Source organism: Amblyomma mixtum, chromosome 5 (assembly GCF_055824585.1).
Source record: "Amblyomma mixtum isolate Tamu chromosome 5, ASM5582458v1, whole genome shotgun sequence".
NCBI lineage: Eukaryota > Metazoa > Arthropoda > Arachnida > Ixodida > Ixodidae > Amblyomma > Amblyomma mixtum.
This window is the reverse complement of record NC_143016.1, coordinates 72,038,950-72,062,256: the sequence shown is the minus strand read 5'-3', so window position 1 is coordinate 72,062,256 and position 23,307 is coordinate 72,038,950. Positions and strand designations below refer to the sequence as shown.

General features: G+C 48.0%; 1 protein-coding gene across 2 annotated transcripts; it reads left to right on the top strand.

Moving 5' to 3' along the window:
- The first annotated feature begins 551 nt into the window (after positions 1–551).
- Positions 552–23,124, top strand: LOC149342637 (uncharacterized). Of its 2 annotated transcripts, XM_089545061.1 has the most exons (7): positions 552–670; positions 2,975–3,239; positions 4,290–4,470; positions 15,554–15,599; positions 18,537–18,768; positions 20,513–20,679; positions 22,726–23,124. In XM_089545061.1, exons 2-7 carry the CDS (start codon positions 3,033–3,035, stop codon positions 22,784–22,786), a joined length of 894 nt encoding a protein of 297 aa, XP_089401187.1. In that variant the 5' UTR covers positions 552–670; positions 2,975–3,032; the 3' UTR covers positions 22,787–23,124. The 2 variants fall into 2 exon arrangements, 1 of the variants encoding a protein (XP_089401187.1); XR_016283052.1 differs by lacking the exons at positions 552–670; positions 2,975–3,239; positions 4,290–4,470; positions 20,513–20,679; positions 22,726–23,124 and adding an exon at positions 9,680–14,340 and having other exon boundaries at positions 18,537–18,630.
- Positions 23,125–23,307: the final 183 nt, after the last annotated feature.

The window sequence follows — 23,307 nt, the reverse complement described above, 5'->3', positions numbered from 1 at the left end:
CATTCCAAAGAAAAAGGAAACAAACAAAATTGCTGGCGGTTGACCATTGCTAGGAACGGAATATTCAAAAATTTAACTTGAAAACTGGTTTTTAGGAAAGGAAATGGCACAATAACTGCCTCACGTTTCTCAGTGGACACCCTAAACGTGCCGTAAGGAATGGATAAAGGAGGGAGTGAAAGTAGAAAGGAAGACAGGGGTGTCGCAGTAAAAGGTCCAGAATAATAATTAAGAATAATGTCTTTTATTTTTTTATTATTATTATTATTTCTATTTATTTTTATTTTTCTGACTGTTAAAAATTTATTTGATTACTTTTTTCCCTCTCTTTCAGTCAGTGCAAAATTGAACCATTACATGCATTGCATCCGAATTTGTACAAAAAGCCATCGTCCCGTCTTCGATCTCCCAGCTAACAAGTAACTTGTCGTGGCGTCATCCAATCTACACAGGGGAAACAAACAATAATTTATCTTTTTCTGATGATGATGATGATGGTGTCCTCAGGCTTTACTTCTTTTGACCTGCTGTCCTTTCTTTTCATCAGTTGTTCTGCCGGCAGCTCGAAGAGCACGTTCTTCTCGCGCACCACGTTCCTCGCGCGTTCGTCTCATTCACGAGAGCAGGCTTTTTCCGAGCCCCAGCAGCTGTCCACGACGATCTACGCCAAGTAAGAGGGCCTTTTTATTCGCACCCTTATTACGCACATCGCAGCGTTCGCTAAATGCGATTCCTCTCGAGCCGTCAGACAACGCTCTGTCTGGTGTGAGGCATAGGACACTGAGCTGTTCTAATTCATTCGAGGGTGTTCTGTTGCGAGGTGCTGGATCCAGGTTTCCTGGATGCGATGGTTGATTTTACCTGAGTAATCAAGGTGCAGGATGAGATAAGTACAGATCGCGTGCACATTGGTGTGTTATGACACCTTTTTAATTTGAAAACACGCTCTCGTGGAGCACCTCAGCTCGGCTATGTTAGGCCTTAAACGATCACCTTCGAATTAGTGCACTGCGTCAGAATGAAGAGTTTGCTTGGAACCATAGAAGCCTTTCAGCAGTTGTGCTTCTTGTAGTCGTCCTGAAAACGCTTCTGATAATTTTTGTTGTACTTAATGAAAATTGGTTATTGTTTGCACTGCTAGGACGCCGCTCGGATAGAAGGCACGGTTCGCCGGGTAACCACTGTTGAGGATTTGCGGGGTCGCAGCGGAGCACCAGAGTAAGAGGACTAGCGTGGCAGGCTTCTAGTTCCGAACTGCCCGTGCCGGGCGTGCGCTCCGAGCACGCGCTGTCCATCTTTATTTTCTTCTATCGCGGGAACGCCGATCTCAGGGCCTGCGCTTTATAGCGTCGCCGGGCGCTATAGTATGTATTTAGCGAGCATAAGTAGCTAAACCTAAGGTAGGGAAGTGTCAGTGGTTAGAGCTCTAGGCTACTGGGCCGAAGTCTACCCGAGTTCGAACCCGACCGCGACGGCCATGTTTCGATGGATGCGAAATGCAAACGGCGCCCGTCTGCTGTGCGATGTAAGCGCACGTTAAAGATCCCCAGGTGGTCGAAATTATTCAGGAGCCCCGCAGCGGTGGCTCTGTGGTTACGCCAGTCGGCTGCCGACCCGAAAGACGCTGGTTCAATTGCGATGAAGGCGAAATTTTAGAGGCCCATGTGCTGTGCGATGTCAGTGCACGTTAGAACTCCAGGTGGTCGAAATTTCTGTAGCCCTTCACTACTGCGTCCTCGTAGGCTGAGTTGCTTTGGGACGTTAAACTCCGATAAACAAATAAATTATTCCGGAGCCTTCCTCCCTTCCTTTACGGCGCGGTACAATTACTCCGCCATTTCCTTTCCTCAAAAACCTATTTTCAATTTAAGCGCGTTCTCTCCACTTACTAGACTATTTTTTTGCACCAAGGTCTTCTGCTAAGAAAAAATTAGGAGTCACTTTGGCGACTAAAGTGGTGCAAGGCGAAAGCCTGAGTACAGCATTCTGCCACGAATGTGGTTGTGAATGATGATTCAAGTGCTGCCAGCGAATGACGCGTCCATTAGCTGTCTGCGTGTGTTACTGATGTGTGGTTAACATGTTAAGCTTCGCCTGTAAGAGTGGAACGCGACAGCGTCTTGCAACGCTGCCAGGGAGTCCACAGAACGCCATCGCCAATTCGGCTGTACGCCTTGCTGGACGGTAAATTTATTTTTTGAGGAAAGGAAATCTATCCCTCTCGCATATCTGGGTGGACACCTGCACCTCGCCGTAAGGGAAAGGGGGAAGATGGGAGTGAACGAAGACGCCGTATTAGCTAGACGCGTCTTTGTTCATTCCAAAACCATTCAGCTGGCATTACGGAGTGGCTAACGTGCTCGTATCGCACTCCGGAGACCCTGGTTCGATTCCCTAACTCGACGAATTTCGTTCTCGGTTTTATTGATTTATGCGGTCTAACTAGAAAGGTTAATTAGGCTATTTCATATTTATATTATTGTATTTCTATCCATCGTGTTCTGTCATTCACCTGTCAAATGTTGGAACTGTCTAGGATGTTCGACACAATGTATATGAAACGAGCAACGTCGAACTGAGTGGGGAAGTGCGTGGTGGTGGAGCGAACGCGGCTTCGTACTTATGTTTTTTCAGCAGCGCCTCCTTCCGCGGACGCTGTTGTCGCTGCGACGCGCGTCCTTTTCTTTTCCTCTTTCTTCTGACCTCTTTTATTTTTCCTCTCTCTTAATTAGGCTAATTGGTTAATTAAGCAATTAACTAAACTCAGCCCCACTTACTTGGAGCATCACTATACGATCCCTTTGATTGGTTGCATGGTTACTAGCCAAAGTACAATTGGCCCCATTTGAAATTCACGCACTGTGACGTCACGAGCATTTCGACCAATTGAAAAGCGTGACATTTTCTGTCGACAACTCCTGCTTACAACGATGAGGCATTAAAGGCTTCCGCCTTAATATTTTTATTTTTCCAGCTGAGGTGAAGTATAACCTTAGGCGACCATTTGGACGCCGCCAGTCAGCACGCGAACCATGGAAGAGCTTATGTCGCGTCCGGTCATCATGGCTGACGCCACCAAGGAGGGCTGCGACAAAAATCGGCGACCAGACTACGAGGAGACTGGCGAGTTGAAAAACGCGCCTCCTACGTTGGCCACCACCCTGGCTCCACGCAGTCTCCGTCACGCCTCGCTGCTCTTTCCCTGCTCACAGTGCAGCGCTGCTGAAGCCACTACGCAGGTATGCGAACATGGACCGCGTTTCGGTTGTTGCAGGCTGAGTAAAAATTTCTGCGAGGTTACTCTGCGGCTCTTCTCAGGCTTTCTCCTCGCCAATGGTGTTTAAGATGTACTAGAAGAAAGCTGGCTTGAGATCCTCGGGTAGTTATAGGAAGGCAGTTCACTGTCATTAGCAGGGTTTTAAAAGTTATTTGGTTGATAGAGGAAATGTGGGGATATCGACAAAGTACGCCAGTCCAGGTCTCTGCAGCCTATATTATTAGATAGCATCTGGAGCTCGTCGGCTCATTTGGTGGCTTCAGGTGCCGAACATAGGTCGGTGTCAAGTGTCAGCTCACGTGATCACAGAGGACGGGAGTCTATGACGTGAATGACCAAGAATGCCATATCATGCGTGGTCATGAAAAAGCATGTCATGTCATGTGGCGCCTAGAAAACAAAACACGCCACCAAACTGTAAGTTACGACAAATTCATCGACGGATTCGTTGTGTTGCCACAACCCATGCTTGTCATTGTGTTCGCATCGCTTAATTGTTTCGTTATGGAGTCCTTGGACAAGTATAATTGTGTCGCGTCGCCCTAGCGTTCAGTTAATTACGTGACTTGTGTGGACGATGTATCGATCAAAGCAGGCATTGAATGCTGCCTCACTGAAACCCAGCTAAAATAAACTTAACAGACCACCGCAATACAACACACATGAAGGAACGTGAAAGCATACACATCTAACCACAAGGTTTTATTTATTCTCGAAAGCGGTGTCCAAATGGGGTACTTCGTTGTCACTTTCGTTATCCACGTGTGCATGTTTCGCATTTTTGTTCTTACGCAGGCTCTACAAACAAAATATTTATGTCCATGGAAATGGCAGCAAAAAGAAAACAGGAAATTAGTAGGACAAGTTTTTTGGCGGTTGACATCTTAGGGCAGTCGCTGCTATTTGCCTACCTTCCTGAAGGTTCTCATTCGAAAGCGCCGCTTTCAAGGCAGCCTGTATTTAAAGTGCCTAAAGCATGCCGATGTTGAAGTATGTGTTTTCTAATCCTCAGCACAAGCAAGCACCGATGGACAGGCATTGCGGAGGTGAAACATCCCCGCCGAGGCTTCGGGGCACCAACGACAAGATCGCTCTCGAGACGTGGTTCGCGCAGCTGGCGACTAATGCAGCACGTAGGCCACCGACCCATCCTTGGCCAGCCGCCATGGATCCAAGCAGTGCAACAGATATTGGTGAGCCGATCAGTGATCAACAGAGTTTACAACCTGTTGTTGTAAACAATGGCGAGAACACATAACGTCGTGAGAAGTAGCCCCGCTCACGTGAACAGGGCAAGTATTTTGCGCCAGCAAAATTAATTCTGACCCTACGAATCCGCTCATCCTAAAGCTAACCATGGAGATAACAGAAATGCAGTTATCTTGCAGTTATCTTGCATTTATGGTGGCGTACCGTCCATCGCCTTCTTACCTCTGAGCGAAATGGAGAAACCACCGCAAGGAGGCGCGTGTACATCGGATCCTGGCCAGCGCTAATCGTTGAGAGCACGGGCATGTGCGGACTGCAGGCTAATTACGTGATAAGCAGCCATCATTAACGGTCTTTCCAGCACATGAGCCTTCGCTTTTTTTCACATTTTTTCTTTTTGTTCTATGTAAAAACGTGCGAGGGCAGGCTTCAGCAAAATTTACTGACACTGGCGAAAAAATTAGATAACGCATTGATAGCCTTGACCAGAACGCCGTAGTGGCACGAGGGTGCCACTACGACGCGGCGAGAGGATTCGGTTGCTCGTACGCATAGCCGTTGTGAATTGGCGACAAGCATTGGTGACTTTAATCGATCACCTTAATTAAGTAGACGATGTTGCCCGCTCTGCAGCGTACTCTGTGGTGCGAGGCTCTCACAGAAGGCCTCTATTTATCGCCCTCAACCCGAATTTCTCCGTGGTCGAAGAGCAGCGCGCCTGGTTCTTAACCCAAGGGCAACGGTATTGAGTCCCGGCTTGCCATTTTTATTTACAGCGCAGTTGCTGTTCTTTATTGTTGTGCACTACGTAATGGCAGTGGAATGACCTCCCAACCTTAAAGGCCACTGAGGAATTGTGTAGCAGCGTCATCAGTGTTGTAGTTTGAGATCGTTGTGGGCTGTTTCAATTACCCCCGCTAGGTAATGCGGCTGCAGTGTCAAATGGCCATCGAGAAACGGGAATGTAGTTCTCAGACCACCGTGGTTGGCGGAGAACACGCGTCCTAAAGCTAACCCGTTAGTAAGTGTGTCGTACGTGCGCTTGTCACTTTCCACAGGTTACGGGAAGATTATGAAAATATTTATTGCATTAAATGTAGAGGGCGGGGACAGGAGAGTGGATAGATATACATTAAGGCCTATCTATCCTTGTGCACTTTCTGCCCCTTATGTGTGTTAGCGGCATTATCAGAGAGCCATGGAACTCTTGCAGATTCGCGGAGCTCTCAAGATACTCGATGTATTTACTTTGAGATCGTTGCGGGCTGTTCGTATTTTTAGGAAATGAAGTGCGCATAACGTTTCCTGGATCAGCGGACGCCTGAATCGCGCTAGTAGGTACGAGGGGTGATACGCAGGCTACATGCGTTAGCGTGAAAACGTTGTGGCAGACATGCGGCACTGTTGTAATAGGCCGCAGCGTTCACTGAGTGCGCAAATTCTCGCTATCAACGATTTACTACCACCTGCCAAGTTCGGTGTGCTGCCTATACTGTGTGCGGAACGCACTCAACGTTACAGGCGCCAAGCCGCTTATAGTTACCGGTTAAGGCATAGCTTTCGCTCTTTAAACAGTTTCAGTAGTAGTTGAACCGCACCTAATTTTAGGGCGCAAGCCTTTAATGCCTCATACTCTCGTGGCCAAGACATGTTAGCAAATGTGTCCGCGCATATGCAGGCCTTATATGGGCATACGTCACTTAATAGACAATCGATACTAATCGGGTGCAATCGAAAGACATCGGAACATGATATAAAGGGATTTCATGATTATATAATTGTACTTAAAGACTAAATGACTAATTAGTAATTAGTAGTAGTTATGAAGTTGCATGTGGGAGTGTGCACTGCGCCTGTACCTTAACTAACACTAATTAATCAGTGTACTAGTTAAGGTCGTCTCAACTATCACTAACCATGCATTGACTACTATTACAAAATGTGCAAGTCATGTTTAACTGTCATTAACCATAATTAATAGTCAGACGTTTATAGACATTTCATATGCATTGTGTCGAACATTCTAAAGAGTTCCGTCCCTTGACAGGTCAGTGACAGGATATGACGGATGGCAATAGAACAATAGTAAAGACCAATTAGCTTAATTAACCTTTCTAGTCAAACCACATAAATAAATAAAACCGTGCAGGAAATTGGTCGAACTGGGGTATCGAACCACGGTCTCAGGAGTGCGAGACGAGCACTCTAACCACTACGCCATGCCAGCTCGATGGTTTGAATGAACGAAGGAACGTCTAGCTAATACGGCGCCTTTGTTCACTCCCATCCTCCTCCCTTCCCTTCCGGCGATGTTCAGGTGTCCACCGAGATATGCGAGAGGGATACATTTCCTTTCCTCAAAAACCAATTTACCGTCGAGAAGGGCGCAGAGCCGAATGGGCGATGGCGTTCTGTGGACTCCTTGGCAGCGTTGCAAGACGCCGCGTTTCACTCGTGTCATCATCATCATCATCAGCCTGACTACACCCACTGCAGGGCAAAGGCCTCTCCCATGTCTCTCCAATTAACCCTGTCCTTTGTCAGTTGCCACCACTGTATCCCCGCAAACTTCTTAATCTCATCCGCCAACCTAACTTTCTGCCGTCCCCTGCTACGTTTGCTTTCTCTTGGAATCCACTCCGTTACCCTTAAGGACCAGCGGTTATCTTGCCTTCGCATTACATGCCCTGCCCAAGCCCATTTCTTCCTCTTGTTTTCAACTAAGATGTCATTAACCCGCGTTTGTTCCCTCACCCACTCCACCCGCTTTCGATCTCTTAACGTTACACCTATCATTTTCCTTTCCATAGCTCACTGCGTTGTTCTTAACTTAAGCTGAACCCTCTTTGTTAGCCTCCACGTTTCTGCCCCATAGGTGAGTACCGGTAGGATACAGCTGTGTATACTTTTCTCTTCAGGGATATTGGTAAGCTACCATTCATGATCTGAGAGAACCTGCCATATGCGCTCCACCCCATTCTTATTCTTCTAGTTATTTCCCTCTCATGATCCGGATCTGCGGTCACTACCTGCCCTAAGTAGACATATTCTCTTACTACTTCCAGTACCTCGCTACCAATGGCGAACTGCTGTTCCCTTGCTAGGCTGTTGTACATTACTTTGGTTTTCTGCATGTTAATTCTTAGCCCCACCGTTCTGCTCTGCCTGTCTAACTGATTGATCATGCTTTGCAGTTCTTGTCCTGAGTGCCTTAGCAAGACAATGTCATCAGCGAATCGTAAATTACTTAGGTATTCTCCATTAACTCTTATCCCCAACTGTTCCCATACCAGTCCCCGGAATACCTCCTGTAAGCAGGCAGTGAAGAGCATTGGCGAGATCATGTCTCCCTGCCTGACACCTTTCCGTATTGGAATTTTATTGCTGACTTTATGGAGAACTATAGTAGCTGTGCAATCGTTATAAATGTCTTCCAATATTTTCACATAGCACTCTTCTACTCCCTGATTCCGCAATGCCTGCATGACAGCTGAGGTTTCCACTGAGTCAAATGCTTTCTCGTAATCAATGAAGGCTATATATAGGGGTTGGTTATATTCTGCGCATTTCTCTATCACCTGATTGATAGTGTGAATGTGATCTATTGTCGAGTATCCTTTACGAAAGCCTGCCTGATCATTTGGTTGACTAAAGTCCAAGGTTGTCCTGACTCTATTAGCGATTACCTTAGTAAATACCTTGTAGGCAACAGACAATAAGCTGATTGGTCTGTAATTCTTCAAGTCCTTGACGTCTCCTTTCTTATGAATTAAGATAATGTTAGCGTTCTTCCAAGCTTCTGGTACTCTCGAGGTCACAAGGCATTGCGTATACAGGGTGGCTAGTTTTTGTAGCACAATCTCTCCTCCGTTCTTCAACAAATCTGCCGTTACTTGATCCTCACCAGCTGCTTTCCCTCTTTGCATTGCTCCTAAGGCATTCTTTACTTCCTCCTTCGTTACTGGCAGGATGTCCCATTGCTGTGCTCGACTGCCTCCCTCAGTAACTTGATGATTACATTCGCTACTGTATAGATTTTTGTAGAACTCTTCGGCTAATTCAACTATCTTATCCATATTGCTGATGACATTGCCCTCTTTGTCTTTTAGCGCATACATCTGGTTTTTACCTATGCCCAGTTTTCTCCTCACTGATTTTAGGCTACCTCCGTTCCTTAGAGCATGCTCGATTTTCTCCATGTTAAACTTTCTTATGTCCGCTACCTTGCGCTTATTTATTAACTTCGATAGCTCTGCTAGTTCTATCCTGTCCGTGGAGTTAGACGTCCTCATGCTTTGACGTTTCTTAATCAGATCTTTAGTCTCCTGAGATAGCTTGCTGGTATCCTGTCGAACAATCCTCCCACCTACTTCTGCGGCGCACACTGTAACGATAGCTGTAAGATTATCATTCATTGTTTCAACACTACGGTCGTCTTCAGTTAAAGCGGAAAATCTGTTTTGCAGCAACATTCTGAATTCCTCTACCTTCCCTCTTAATGCTAACTCGTTAATAGCCTTTCTCTTCACCAGTTTCCTCCGTTCCCTCTTCAAATCTAAGCTAACACGAGATCTTACCATTCTGTGGTCGCTACAACGGACCTTACCGAGGACCTCCACATCCTCTACGATGCCAGGGTGTGCACACAGTATGAAGTCTATTTCATTTTTAGTCTCACCATTGGGGCTCTTCCACGTCCACTTCCTGTTTGCTCGTTTGCCGAAGAAGGTATTCATAATCCGTAAATTATTTCTATCTGCGAACTCTACTAATAACTCTCCCCTACTGTTCCTAGAACCTATGCCATAGTCACCTACCGCCTTGTCTCCAGCCTGCTTTTTACCTACCTTTGCATTAAAGTCGCCCATCAGTACAGTGTACTGTGATTTTAATTTGGTCATTGCCGATTCCACATCCTCATAGAAGCTTTCAACTATCTGGTCATCATGGCTTGATGTAGGCGCGTAGGCCTGCACCACCTTCAGCTTGTACCTCTTATTAAGCCTAATTACGATAGCTGCCACTCTCTCGTTAATACTGTAAAACTCCTCGATGTTGCCAGCTATATCCTGATTAATGAGAAATCCCACACCTAGTTCTCGCCTATCTGCTAATCCACGATAGCACAGTACATGCCCGCCCTTTAGTACTGTATACGCCTCATCTGTCCTCCTAACCTCACTAAGCCCTATGACATCTGTTACGACTCGCCTTCGTCGGGGGGGAAGACGACGACATGGCAGCAGCGAAACGCCGACAAACCCCGAGACGCGCGTTGGGTGAACGCCTGGATGGCCACGGAAGCCGCGTCCGTCTGCCCGGTTGAGCGAGCGTTTCCCGTACACCGAGTGGGAACGCGCGTTCGAAATGCGCGAGAACGCCGCTCATGGACATTTCGGCGTCTGCGCTACGTGGTTGGCATCGTTCCCCTCTCCCAGCGCGTGACGACGGCGTGATCTCTCGGGAGTGAGTGAGTGCGTGCGTGTCGGTGATTGGTGCCAGTGAAACCCGGCCCCCATCTAGGGACCCTAGGGAAGAGAACTCTTAAAAAGCCGGCAGCGGCACGGCCGAAGAGCTCGTTGTCATCATGCTCTCCTGTTGAGCTGTCACGATGCAGCGTTCCTGCAGCTCACTTGTAAATATTGTATAAATTCCTCTTCTTTGTCTTTTCCCAGCAGCCTCGTCTCAGGCGTCCCTCAATTCACTCTCCGGAGCACGTCCATGCTACCTCGTCCGTAACAAACTGGTGGCAGCGGTGGGATGTTGCTACCTCGTCCGTAACAAACTGGTTGGCAGCGGTGGGATGCGAATCGTCGGACGCCGGCGGAGAGTTGCGGACAACGGGACGCTGAGCAGCAGCACGGCGAGTCGGGGGCAGTGCAACAGCCCTTTGTGATGACTGGTTGCCTGCAGCGGACCGACTGCGCTGGATTCTTGGCTGCGAGGTTTGGTGAGTGCGGGACTTTCTTCTGCTGAGTTTTGCCAGGCTTTTGTTAGTGTCGGGAACAGAGCTGGTGATTGGGTTGTCGTTGCTGCTGGGTTAGTTGCAGCAAGACAATAGCGGGCAGTAGAGAAGCAGCACTCGGAGCAGCCATGGATTTGAAGACGCTGCGCAAACCAAAGTTACTGGAGCTTGCGAAAGAGTTGGGTCTGGAGGTATCAGACAAACTCAGAAAACCAGAACTGCTGAAGGCTATTCTTGCGTTAGAGGCTGAAGATGACGAGCTTGCGGAATGCCTTGAGGCCATTGAGGAGAGGGAATTGGCAAAAAGAGAAAAAGAGGAACGCGAACGTAAAGAAAAGCAAGAGGAACGCGAACAGGAACGCGAAAGAGAGCTGCGCGAACAGGAACGCGAAAGAGAGCAGCGGCAACAGGAATACGAAAGAGAGATGCGGGAACTCACGCGTGAACTTAACACGCTCAGAAGTATTAGAACGCGATCTCGCTTAAGTGTTTTCAGAAAAGGCGAAAATTTCAGAACTTTTCTGGAAAATTTTGAAAGAATTTGCATGGAGGAGCAGCTAGACGAGGATTATTGGCCACTTGTGTTGATGGGATTCCTCCCATGTGAACCTTGTAATGTCTGGGCGAGGTTGTCTGACGAGGATGCCCACAACTATGCGATAACCAAAAGTGCGCTCCTCCGATACTTTCGAATTCCCGCGGAGGTAGATTTGGAAGGCCAAATTGACGGTGGTAAGCTACACCGTGAGAGTGTCAGGGACCGAGTTAGGAGCTCCGCTCAGTCGCCGGATGACACGAAGGCTGTGCAGAAGTGGCAGTATAGGACAGGTTTGGTCCAGGAAAGAAAGGCCACTTCGGCAGCGAGGACCGATGAGTTCGGTCGAAAAGCTAGCGAAGAGTGCAGATCCACAAGCCGTGAGGGCTCGGGGGATAATGGAGGCACTAAGGCTAGAAACGAGGAAGAGTGCAGATCCGCCAGCCGTGAGGGCTCGGGCGATAATGTAGGCACTAAGGCTAGCAACGTGGAAGAGTGCAGATCTGCCAGCCATGAGGGCTCGGGGGATAATGTAGGCACTAAGGCTAGTAATGAGGAAGAGTGCAGATCCGCCAGCCGTGCGGGCTCGGGCGATAATGTAGGCACTGCTAAAAATAAGGAAAGGGGCAATGCGTTGGTTTTGAGCCCAGAGAAGCATGCACTTTCCGGGACGGAGGCGGATTCCTGCGGTCGGGAGGATAATACCCAGGAGAAAGACGCCGAAGGTCTCCGTGACCAGGGAAAAGTAGTCCTTGGGTTATTTGAGGAAAGTCATGATGAAAGTTCTGTGAAGGCCGAGTTTAATGGGAATGAAGAGCAAACTGTGAGTTGCAGGATTCCCACCGAAAACAAAGCCGAGCGATCTGCTTCGTTAGTGAGCACAGACAACGCTAATAAGGGAGAAGCGACCGTCTCTAGCCCTGAGGCAAAACCTGCTTTGACAAGCGAGATTGATGCTTCTGCTCAGGAAGAGACTAGTGAGCTTGCGGGCCAGAGCAGTCAAGGAATCAAGGGAGACCCTCCTTCGATGCGGCTGGCGAACCTTAGTAGCCAAGTTTTGGACACAGCGCTTTGCTGTAAGGAGAGCGGCTGCGAGTCACCCGAGTGCACCGCTGAAACCCAAGGGCAGATCGCAACGTTAGCCATCGAGTGTGGTTTAGATCAAGTTGCAGGCCAGGGAGTTAGGGTCGCAGGGTCGATTAGCAAGCCTCAGGAGAGCAAGTTATGCTCAGCAGGAGATAAAGTGCTGTCGGAACAGCTGGCTACTGCGACCTGCGGTGACTCACCGAAAGCACGAGCCGATAATTCGAACTTAAGGGTGAAATACGGCTCGGTGCTGCGTCAGAGAAAAGATGCGGAGGGTGAGGACACCGCGAGCAAGGGAGGCGCGCAGGGCCGTTCTGCGAAGGCAGTTTTAGGAAAGCGGCCGCGCTCAGGGAGAGCCAAGCCAAGGGGTAGACCGCGGAAAAAGGACGAAGGACGGGCCCAAAACATTGTAGGGGTTAAGGCCGGTCAACAACGTAATCGTCGGATACTGCCACCGCGGTACTCCAGACGCGACAGGCGCCGAAAAAGGGCCAAGCTGACTAGGCGTTTACAGACAAAACGAAAGCCACCTGTCCCATCGCGGCGACCCCGCGGTAGTTCTTGCAGGACGGGGGAACCTCACAGCGGTTCGCAGAGAAGCACGCCCAGCTACCGCATGAAAGAAAGCCGCAATACGGGCTCCAGTCGAAGAACATTGCTGAATCGAGAAAGGAGTCCTCGTAGGCGTTTCTTTCATACGCGTCCGTCAACCCCTCGCATTCAAATGTTCAGACGCTACTTGGGTGTTGGAGACACGCGGCCGGTGTGCGAAACAAATCAATGTCGCGTGGCGTCTGAGGCTCGCAGGTGTCGAAGCGCAGTTAAGCCCTTCGAATTTTGTGAATTGTCGGCTGCTAAAGCCACTGTTGGTGTGCGTCCGCGCAGGGCGCGGTTGAAGAATAGGCGACCCCTTTGAGCCGCGGCGCGGCTCGCTAGCAGCGGATTCCGAGGATGTCTCTGCTGTTTGCTTTTTCTTGTTTTAAATCATTCCTGCAGAAAAAGCGTTTTGCAGAAAAAAAAAAAGTGAAAAAAAAAAAATTTTGAGCAGGAATAGGTTTCGGACGCATTTGTTACGTTGGAAGCGTTCCTTTTGGACAAAGACTGTTCGAAAAATGCACTAGTGGTGCCCATGTGTAGCAGCGTCCGTTAAAACGCGAAGTGCTAGCCAGACGGGCCATTGAGGCCACTAGCATAAGCGCCTGGAGTCGCTTGATTTTTTTTGGAATTGGGGAAATTAATGTGACTTTGGCTCCGATGTTGAGCGAATCTTTGCGGGGAAACAAGTGCGTTCGTAATTGTTGTGGTCATTACGAATCGAAATACATCACAAAAGGGGAGTCTCAACGGTAACGCCGATTGCTTACGTTGACGTCCCTAGCGCAAGAATCAGCATCATAGTTGCAGTTTGCTGGTAGTTTTTCTTCCTGATCTAGGATTTTGAACCGATTGGTTTTGTTTGTTTTAAATTGAGATGCGCTTTGTGGTGTAATGTGCCGATTTGTGGGCATTTTCACAGTGCTGCGGAACTACTCCCAGGGATTGATTGGGTTTGTAAGGAGGAAAGAGCCTGGCATTACTAAGTGGGGATTGTGTCGTGCTTGCGGACTGAGCGGTTGGGTTTTCGGCGTGGTTCTAACGCTAGCAGAGCACGAGTCACTTTGCAGTGCCCTTTGGGAACCTGCACCTGCAAAGGAAGACTTCAGGGTGCGCTGAGCTCCAGAACCGCCGAGAGAGAACCGACTGCGGTTGAGACCAGCCTCAAGCGACATCCCTCCGGACAGCGGATGCTGTCCCCTGTCCATCGGGATCTCCTTCCCCCGGCGGGGCAGTCTGTTACGACTCGCCTTCGTCGGGGGGGAAGACGACGACATGGCAGCAGCGAAACGCCGACAAACCCCGAGACGCGCGTTGGGTGAACGCCTGGATGGCCACGGAAGCCGCGTCCGTCTGCCCGGTTGAGCGAGCGTTTCCCGTACACCGAGTGGGAACGCGCGTTCGAAATGCGCGAGAACGCCGCTCATGGACATTTCGGCGTCTGCGCTACGTGGTTGGCATCGTTCCCCTCTCCCAGCGCGTGACGACGGCGTGATCTCTCGGGAGTGAGTGAGTGCGTGCGTGTCGGTGATTGGTGCCAGTGAAACCCGGCCCCCATCTAGGGACCCTAGGGAAGAGAACTCTTAAAAAGCCGGCAGCGGCACGGCCGAAGAGCTCGTTGTCATCATGCTCTCCTGTTGAGCTGTCACGATGCAGCGTTCCTGCAGCTCACTTGTAAATATTGTATAAATTCCTCTTCTTTGTCTTTTCCCAGCAGCCTCGTCTCAGGCGTCCCTCAATTCACTCTCCGGAGCACGTCCATGCTACCTCGTCCGTAACAAACTGGTGGCAGCGGTGGGATGTTGCTACCTCGTCCGTAACACATCCCATTTAATTCCGGCTAATTCCTCCAATAGTGAGGCTAAGCTAGCCTCACTTGTTAAGGTTCTTGCGTTAAACGTTGCCAGGTTCAGTTTCCAATGGCGGCCTGTCCGGAGCCAGAGATTATTAGCACCCTCCGCTGCGTCACAGATCTGACCGCCGCCTTGGTCAGTTGCTCCGCAGCTGCTGGGGACTGAGGGCCGAGGGTTAATTGGTTTGTTCATAGAAGGTTATGGCCATGTACTAAACCAGGGTGGCCAAATCCTGTTCTGGTGAGGAAGTGCGTTGTCGGTTGGGTTCACCGAAATCAGGCCGCACTCCAAGCCTGGGTATGCAATTCCATCCACACACGCGGAGTTTTTTTTTTTTTTATCCGGTGGAGAATTGCGAGGCACCGGGATTCGAACCCCGGTCCTCTTGCACGCGAGGCGGATGCTCTACCTCTACGCCATCGCTGCATCTACTCGTAGAGGCGAAGCTTAACATCTTAACTACACATCAGTGACACAAGCAGCAACACTGCGCTTTTAAGGCTTTCGCCTCATCGCACTTTAGGTCAATAAAGTGCCCCCCTGAATTTTTTTGTATAAGAATCTCTGCACATACAAAGACCATCGATTTCAATAACTGTTGAAGATATTCACAACTGCGCTGCCTTCTTTTTAGGGAAGAATTAAGTGTTTTCTGCTAATGGACTTCATCTAAACTACATCCTTCTTTCGTATCTTATTCTGAGCGTTATTACAATTCGTCACAGCTCCTTTATTTCTGCTTTAAGCACACTATTTTTGTGGCTACGCTGGTTCAACTAATGGTGCAACAATATCCTGGTCCGAGAGATATTAGTTCTTTGTACTGTTCTTACAGGAAGTTGTAATCGTTATATTGTGCTATGTAATGTAAGGTATAACTACAACGCCATTGTTACAAAAGATAACAGTAAATAGAGACACCACCGGAAATTAGTCCAGCTGTGTCCTCAGCGCATGCTAACACCATTTCACGTTACGCTATTCACTTTTCCAATATCTAATGAACTTCCTCTTATGTTTATTTTTGCCTGTAGATAAGACCACGAAAGTTGCAGAGATCAACTTAAAGGATCAAAGCTGGTGAGTGGCGGTGCCGCCTCCTGATATTTGTATTCTAATTGTTCTCCGCTTCAAATGCTCAATTTGCAGCCCTCAGTACCATACCGCTCGTGGCCTTTATGCGAAAATATATTTCAAATGTGTGTTTTATGGTTTTCAGTTAAAAGAATCTAAAGTGTGTGCCGCTAGAAGTTTTGGCGGCAGCAAAACCTGATGAAATGAAAACAAACTTTGCAGGAAGATATTCGATGAAAAAACAAATGATGCCAGGTCCACATCAGTCGCGAACGAGTACTCTGACCTAACATAAGCGTTTTTTGATTAGTGATCTCCTCGTTTGGAAAGCTTGTTGAAAAAACATTCCCCAAACACTGCGTCATTGTAATAGCCCCTATGCATTTCATTGAATTGAATTGCTGTAATAGCCGATACCACAGGAGCCGTGCATAATTGAAGAGCCACGGTGTAGGAGAGTCATGCTCAAAAATAGTGAAAATTGTCTACATTGGCTCCACAGCCACCATAGAACTCCCAATAAGGAAAGATGTGAGGCTTGGGGACGCGGCCTGTTTAATGCCGTGTGTTTATCGTCAAGCTATGGAAAGCAAAATCATGCCTGTAATGCTAACAGGCCAGGACACTGCACAGTCGGTCAGTCAAAAATGCAGCCTAACGACTGACATCCTCGTAGAGTTCAAGAAGAAGAAACGGGCTTAGGCAGGACATGTAAATGGAAGGAAAGATGATAGATGGTCACAAAGGGTAGTGCGCTGGATTCGAAGAGAAGGCAAGCGTAGCAGAGGGCAGCAGAAAGGGTTAGATTAGGAAGTTTACAGGGATAATGCGGCTGCAGCTGGCACAAAACAGGGTTAATTGACGATACATTTGAGAGGCCTTTCTATTGCAGTGGGTGTAGTCAGGTTGACAATAATATATAAGCACAGTGCAGACCACGACGCATTTTGAGACTTTCTTCTACAGGCTACGCATTGTAAGATCCTTCGGTGATTTAAGCTATGCTCAGGCAAGATTTCTTAGATAATTTTGAAGGTGCTTTGTCTGGAGTAACGTATTATATTACGAACCACACTACTATACAGTACAGTATTTATTCGTGTCATGAACGCACCCGCATAATGAACGCCCCCACCCCCCCTCTAACTTGGCTTTTATAGAACAGTTTCCTTTCCGTTGCGTGATAAACGCAACCCACTATTATGGCGCGCACAGTCCTGGTGTTGACATCGAATCTATCAACTGCCCTTTATTTGAACGCCGAAGGAATTACATCAAACTGGGCAAAACTGCAACTGCCACCGGTCTAATGTCATTAGTACTATATCTCACACTTAAGGGGCAAACAGCCTATAAGCATGCGCTGCGAGGCAGATGATAGGCAGTGGGATTGAGCAGTCATCGCAAAGAACTTCTATGTCGGATCTACCATATTAAGCATTGTAACAACTTGTTGGCGTTAGGCTTCGCTCTGAATGCTGCGAGCTGGTACGCATAGCAAAAAACGTTGCTATCATCATGCCCTCATTACAGTTCATAAAAAATTTAAAAAAATTCCTGTTCTTGTCTTTTTTTTTAAATCTAGCCATCGCTTATGTTACACCCGTTAATTGGGGCCTAAAGTAAGGCAATAAAAAGAAATTTAATTCTTCTTCTGCTCCCTTAGGAGAGCTACATTGGCGGCGTGGTTTTATACGGGCCGGCTTCAAAAAAAAAGGTGTCGTTGATGCTCTTGAGGACGAGAATCCAGCTAAAACTGCGTTCTGTTTTAGTCTGAATCTTAAGTGAGACAAAGTATTCATTCGACGGGCTTACTTCTTGTCTCGGTCTCATCGTTTTACAGTTTTTATGAAGCTAAGGGGTAATATATTACCCCTTGAAAGAAACGCCCTCTGCCCCCCCCCCCCCCCCCCCCCGCTCCCCCTAGAAAAACTGGGTTCATTAACCCAGTGAACGCAGTAATTATAGGTGCACTAAAGGGAAATCTTAAATGGTCTTTTTACGGCGGGAACTCCATCTACACTCTCCGAGCAATCTTGGAAAATTTGAAATATTGCCCTATGCGGCCGATTTCCCTATGAAATCGAATTAACGTCCCGGCCACCGTCTTTTTTTTAACTCTCCTTCAAAAAGGAGAGGAGTCAGCCAACACTGGAGTTCCTTTTGCCTGTGGAGTGCCTGCTTTGCTTTCGCTTTTATTTTGCTTTTTAGGTTTCAGTGAATAAATACTTTCAGACGCAGACTACTCAAAATTAAGCCTGTGGAAATAAAAATGCGCGGGGACACTTTGCTTTCGATGATCGCTACGCATCACTCCTCCGGTGGCAGAGGGGCAAACCACCACGCACCTGGCTGAAAAGCATTCCAAGCGCTGGCTAACTCCTGTTCTTTTCGAAGCTGAGCTGAGAAGACGCAACTCTTTGATCTTAGCCTTAAGGACGAGACGACGGTGTCTGTGCATGTTAATGAACCGCAGATGGCCGAAGTTTCCGGAACCCTTCACTACGGTGTCCCTCATAACCTGAGTCGCTTTGGGAAGTTAAACACGGATAAACCATAAACTTTTTCCAAGGACGGTGATGTCAGGAGAATCTTCGAGAAGCGATGAAAATACGAGGACGAGGAGGAAACAGAAGCAACGAGTCTACGCGCATAATTAATGGCTCTTTTCTTTGAGCAACCTACATATTTACACGCACGAGAAATGTATGGATTGCTTGACCTAGAAAAGTAGTCGGTAGTTCAGCGCTAGTACATCCGTTTTATAAGTTCTCCTTGAATATATTTCTCCCAGCTTTAGATTTCGCGATATATGGAGCAGCCCACATCAAGATATCGACAACATGCTTGTGCTTAGCTGACCGTACGGCGAGAGTTCTCGTTCCCAGTGTTTCAGCGGGGCTTCCTCTATATACATACGCTATCGTTTGGTATCGGCCGCAGGAACTGGTGCCACCACCTGTACTGCCTGGACCCCGGAGAAGACCAGCCGCGGTACTCACTCGGTGCCCGCAGATGTCGTGTCCACCAGGCGATGGCTCACGTGTGGGGCGAACCGGCTGAATCTCTGCACGGCACAACACGTACTCGGGCAGCCACCACCTCGGCCGGTGCATTCCTTAGCGTGCAATGTTCGGGGCACTCTTCATCCCACTCCAGCTGTTCGCAGCCTCAGGTACGGGAGCAATGATCCTGAGATGACGGCTGTCAGATGGACGCCCGGTCAGTTAGGACACAAACATAGTGATGGCGCAAATTAGAAGCTGCCTATTTTGAGGCGTTAGGGCGAAACAACCGGGCACATGAGCACGAGGTACGCCGTCGCTGAGATATTTGATTTGCTTATCATCGCTAAAACTACTTCTGCTGCGATCCCGCTTTGAAGTTGCTCTCGATATTGTTAAAATATACGTCGTAAATCAGCTTTCTATATACACCGACCACCTGCACACCCGGGAGGAGAGATGTATCGTGTGCCGGCACACGGTAGTTATATTCCCAGCAGGAATGAGTTGAAGCTATAGGTTTATCGAGATCTAACGTCCCAAAGCAACTCGAAACAATCAAAAGACCCGAAAGACAATGCATTGTACGAACGCGCACTAAGACCGCCTTCATGCGTGGCACACAGCTAGCTCCAATAGTTTCAAAATTCTAAGAAATGCATCTACCGAGAGCTGCAAAAAGCTGTTGACTAAGAGAGCCCACAGGGCAATAGCTAGCAGCTGTTTTGACATATTCTAGTTTCCTCAGCAGTAATTTTGGGTATGTCCTTATTCACCATCGGCGCACTACTGCTGCAGTGTATACAAAAACAGTAAATGAACTTATGCAAAATATAGAGCAACTGTGTGTTATCTAATTACTTTTGAAAGAGCAGGATATCAAAAGGGGCCACGACAAACTTTGAACTTCGCGCTGCCCGAACTCTCTATGCTGGCTGCTCTTTTTTCTAATTACGCACAATAACGCACCCTTCAATTGAGTGGAAAGGGACAGATAAAGGGCCCACTCTCTCTTGAGAGTCCTGCGGAGCGCGCATCCGGCAGTCGCTTGTGGTCAGACAGCGGCTCGACTGCACCAACGTTGAAATTTCCGAGGGTGTCCTACGCGGCGCTTTCCCGAATTTGTCTCCTTTGGAACGAGATTTGTCTATCTTCACTGCGAACAAGGAACGAGAATCCACATGTGGAATAAGTTTTCGTTAACTTCTGCGGCGCCGCTTAATTATTAACAGTTTGCGACTACGGGTCGCTAAGCTAGAAAATTGACCAGCGTGCGACAGGCCTGCAGCTGTAGCTTTTCGGCCGTTGCTACCATTTGAGACAGTTACTTGAAGACCAAAACGGTCGCATAGCCTCTGCGAGTGGCAAGTGTTAACGGGTCTTAATACGATGAAAGTAAATTTGTGAACCAGGGAAACCACGGCGCAGATTTATGGTTCGTGCTTTAGAGTCAAACTCAGTGGGATATTTTAAGCTGTGAATAGATAATAAAATAGCGCAGAAAGCCAACACACCTCCACGTGATTACCAACAAACGACGAAGAAGCCACCGCATCGATAGAGTGAATTGAATAAACGGCAGCTTTAAGTTCAGTTAACGCCCATGTCTTGTTCCCGTCTCTGGCTTACTTTTGTGTCCTTGTCTCGTTTTTCGCACATTACAGCCTAAGGGAGTCTCCGACTATCCGGAAATCTGACGATGGAGTTGAGAAAATCTAAGCACTGACTCTAAGTTATCCAAAATAGACTGTATTAAAAAGCTGTGGCTTCGACTTCACATTGCAACGATAATTAATAGCTACCCTTTTCAGCTACGTATCTGCATGAAATATCGTATTATGACAGACACTAGACTAGTAACTCAGTACCATCGACCTGTTACTTTGGCATTGAAGCAATGGCGTTTTAACGCAGGCACAGCCAGCTGGAGTCACTGGGGCGGCCGTTGAGCACACCCCCGAACATCCTGTTGGGGAGGATGACGGCTCTAGCGTCAGCGCTGAGCTACGGTCCACTTGTGAGCGCACCGAGCCTCGCTGGGACGAAGTCGGCGAACAGCGCAGGGCTGATCGGCGCGGCCGGTGAGTGAGCATCCCGTATGTTATTGGCGCCTAAGTGTACTTCAGACAAAACAATCGAACTTTTTATGCAGAGCACGAGAAATGACATGCGAGCCGCGACTGCCCCGGATGCGAGTCTATACCTGCGTGCCTGCCTTTGCTCGATGTATAAATACTATGAACATGTATCGTCGTCAAATTAAACTCAAGCTGTGCACGTACAAAGTGAATAGAATGAAGGAAGGAAGAAATATTTATTTGGATGGAAGAAGGTTGTTGAAGCAAGCCAGATGGAGTTTTCAGTCCAAGACTCAACTTGCTCTGGTCGACGTGCTCTGGCCGAGTAGAGATGAAGTGGATAGAAAAGCGCGACTTATTAGATGATGGAGAAGGAACGCCCGGGGGGGTCTTTAATTCTTGAACTCATATGCCATCGCGACATCAAAGTGAAAAACTAACTTCAGTTTCATTCAGACACACTCAAGGGCTTCTCGTTTTGATTTTTGCTTGCTTCGATGCATCCGTATTTTAGTATATCACGACATACAGGATTTGTTGCCGTTGAATTCTCTTGAGTGTACACAAATCGCAAACGCAAATTATTAAATCTATTACCCTTCCTTTAACGACATGCCGCAGCTTTTGCATTTCGTCCTTCCAGAATTTTAGCAATGCAGAAAGTGGGTGGGTGCAGGTGACCCAGGACAGGGGGACGAACCATAAGGTGTTGAGAGCAAGGTGCCTTTCTGTCGCATGTGTTCATCTTCTTGGTTTACCTGTTGTTTGTAGAACTCTGCGTCGTTCTCCGACATCGGCTTGGCGGAGGATGGAGGGCACCCTGCCTTTAAGGCACGGGCAAGCAGATGAACCAGCTCAGTTTCTCAAACCCCTCGCGGCTAGGTTCTCAGCGAATGCTGATGAAACTTGGGAGATACTGTCCAGTGACACGTATTATCTTGGGACACGTGTGCTGTCGAAGATGTTTACCAAATCGAGGTCTAGAAATGCGTCGGCGTCTTTGTTTCCAAAAAAACAACATTCTTGCTAGGCGCAGTAGCGAAAAATTTTGTTAATTTAATATAGTTAATTATGTGCCTGATGATGGCAATTATTACCTCACCGTGTGTCCCACTGGTCGCAGAATATAGGTGCAATGGTTGGTTTCGCGTATCAATTTGTGCTTAGTTTTTAGGTATCTGTAAAGCTTACTTTTGATCGGCTTTTATAGTAGTAATGAAGTTTAGAGCTGTACGGTTCGTGAGGTAGGTTTTCAGTATGGCTTGAAATTATGGCTTGCATTTTCAGAGTAGGTGGATGGATCGCCGAGGGGACAAGTTGTGTAGGTCTCGGGACTCGATGCAACGTCTGCATGCAACGTCTGTACATAGTTTAATGAGCCCGAAGTGCTCTTTGTGGTGCATGGCTTGCGCTTGGCGTATATCGTCATGAATTTTAGGGTTCATCTCCTTGGGGATATTGCCTTATTTATTGTTGGACGGAAGTAGGGGCTGAGTTTCAATTTGTAGCAGCTAGTCTGGTGCGCTGTGCGTTTTGTTTATAACGTAGCGACCCTGTTCAATGCGCGACTGGCGACCTATCTGTTTCTCTGTGCAGTTTGATTAGTTCCACGACTTTGTGACATAGTCCCATGTTAGGAAGTTTATCTGCCCGCGTCCGCTTGCTATTAATCTGAACAAACAAAGCTGAGTGAAACTTGCGTTCGACACAGGCATTTCTCGTTGTAGAAAGCATGAAAGCTTCGTAGTAATTTTCCTTTTCTCTGAGAGGCTTGAATCTTGCGTGGCTTTTTTGTAACGTATATCCTTTCCAGCATTCATATTTGTGTGGCTGACCTCAGCAACAGCGCTTTAAAAGACCAGCATAGGTCAGACAAAAGAATATAGTACGCACTGCCACTCAATTAGCATTTAAAGATGCTGAACAAGGACGCTTTTCATAAAGCCTCTCTTAACGCTAGCTGATTGAATAAGTTTTTCTAAATTTTTGTGAGTGCATTCCTATAAATCGTACTCGTGGTGACACACTGACTCTGCCCGCGCTACGCAGGTACGGCTGCATCCGGACCAGTGCTGCGCACACCTCAGGTTCGGTGGCCCAGCTCCAGTAGGCGGCCGCTTCGGGGTGCCAGGCTGCTGTGTTTCGATACGAAACCACGCACAGCCTCCTCACCCCGAGAAGCGGCCTCGCCAACCCCGCCGGACTATGGAAGGCGCTCGTCGGACAGCGGCATTTCAAGACGAGCGCCTTCCTCCTATATTCTTCCCCGCTTTCATCTCCTGGCCTATCGTGGGCTTGGCTGGTCTTGCGGGAGTGGACCGCATCCGGAGTCTCTCAACCGCAGGTCGAAACACCGGCGGTTGTATTGGTTATTATTGTAATTAGCAAACTACGAAGCATCCGAAGTTATGTATATACGAATATTTATAAAGACGGTATAAAAAATCATGCCTGTACTCAAAACCTTAATCACACATGCTCAGTGTTACGAAATATTTGCGGATTGTCGCAATAAGATGTGGGTTGGATCGCCCAGGTACGCAAACAAATAAGAGAACCTTGACTTTTAATGCTGCAAATGGGAGTGTTGACTTCGCCAGCTGCATCGTCTCTGGCGCGATGCCTTCGAAC

Coding starts and splice junctions, on each gene's coding strand:
- LOC149342637 (XM_089545061.1), top strand. CDS start 3,033: ATGGAAGAGCTTATGTCGCGTCCGGTCATCATGGCTGACGCCACCAAG. Junction 3,240..4,289: donor CTGCTGAAGCCACTACGCAG/GTATGCGAACAT, acceptor TCTAATCCTCAG/CACAAGCAAGCACCGATGGA. Junction 20,680..22,725: donor AGGGCTGATCGGCGCGGCCG/GTGAGTGAGCAT, acceptor CGCGCTACGCAG/GTACGGCTGCATCCGGACCA.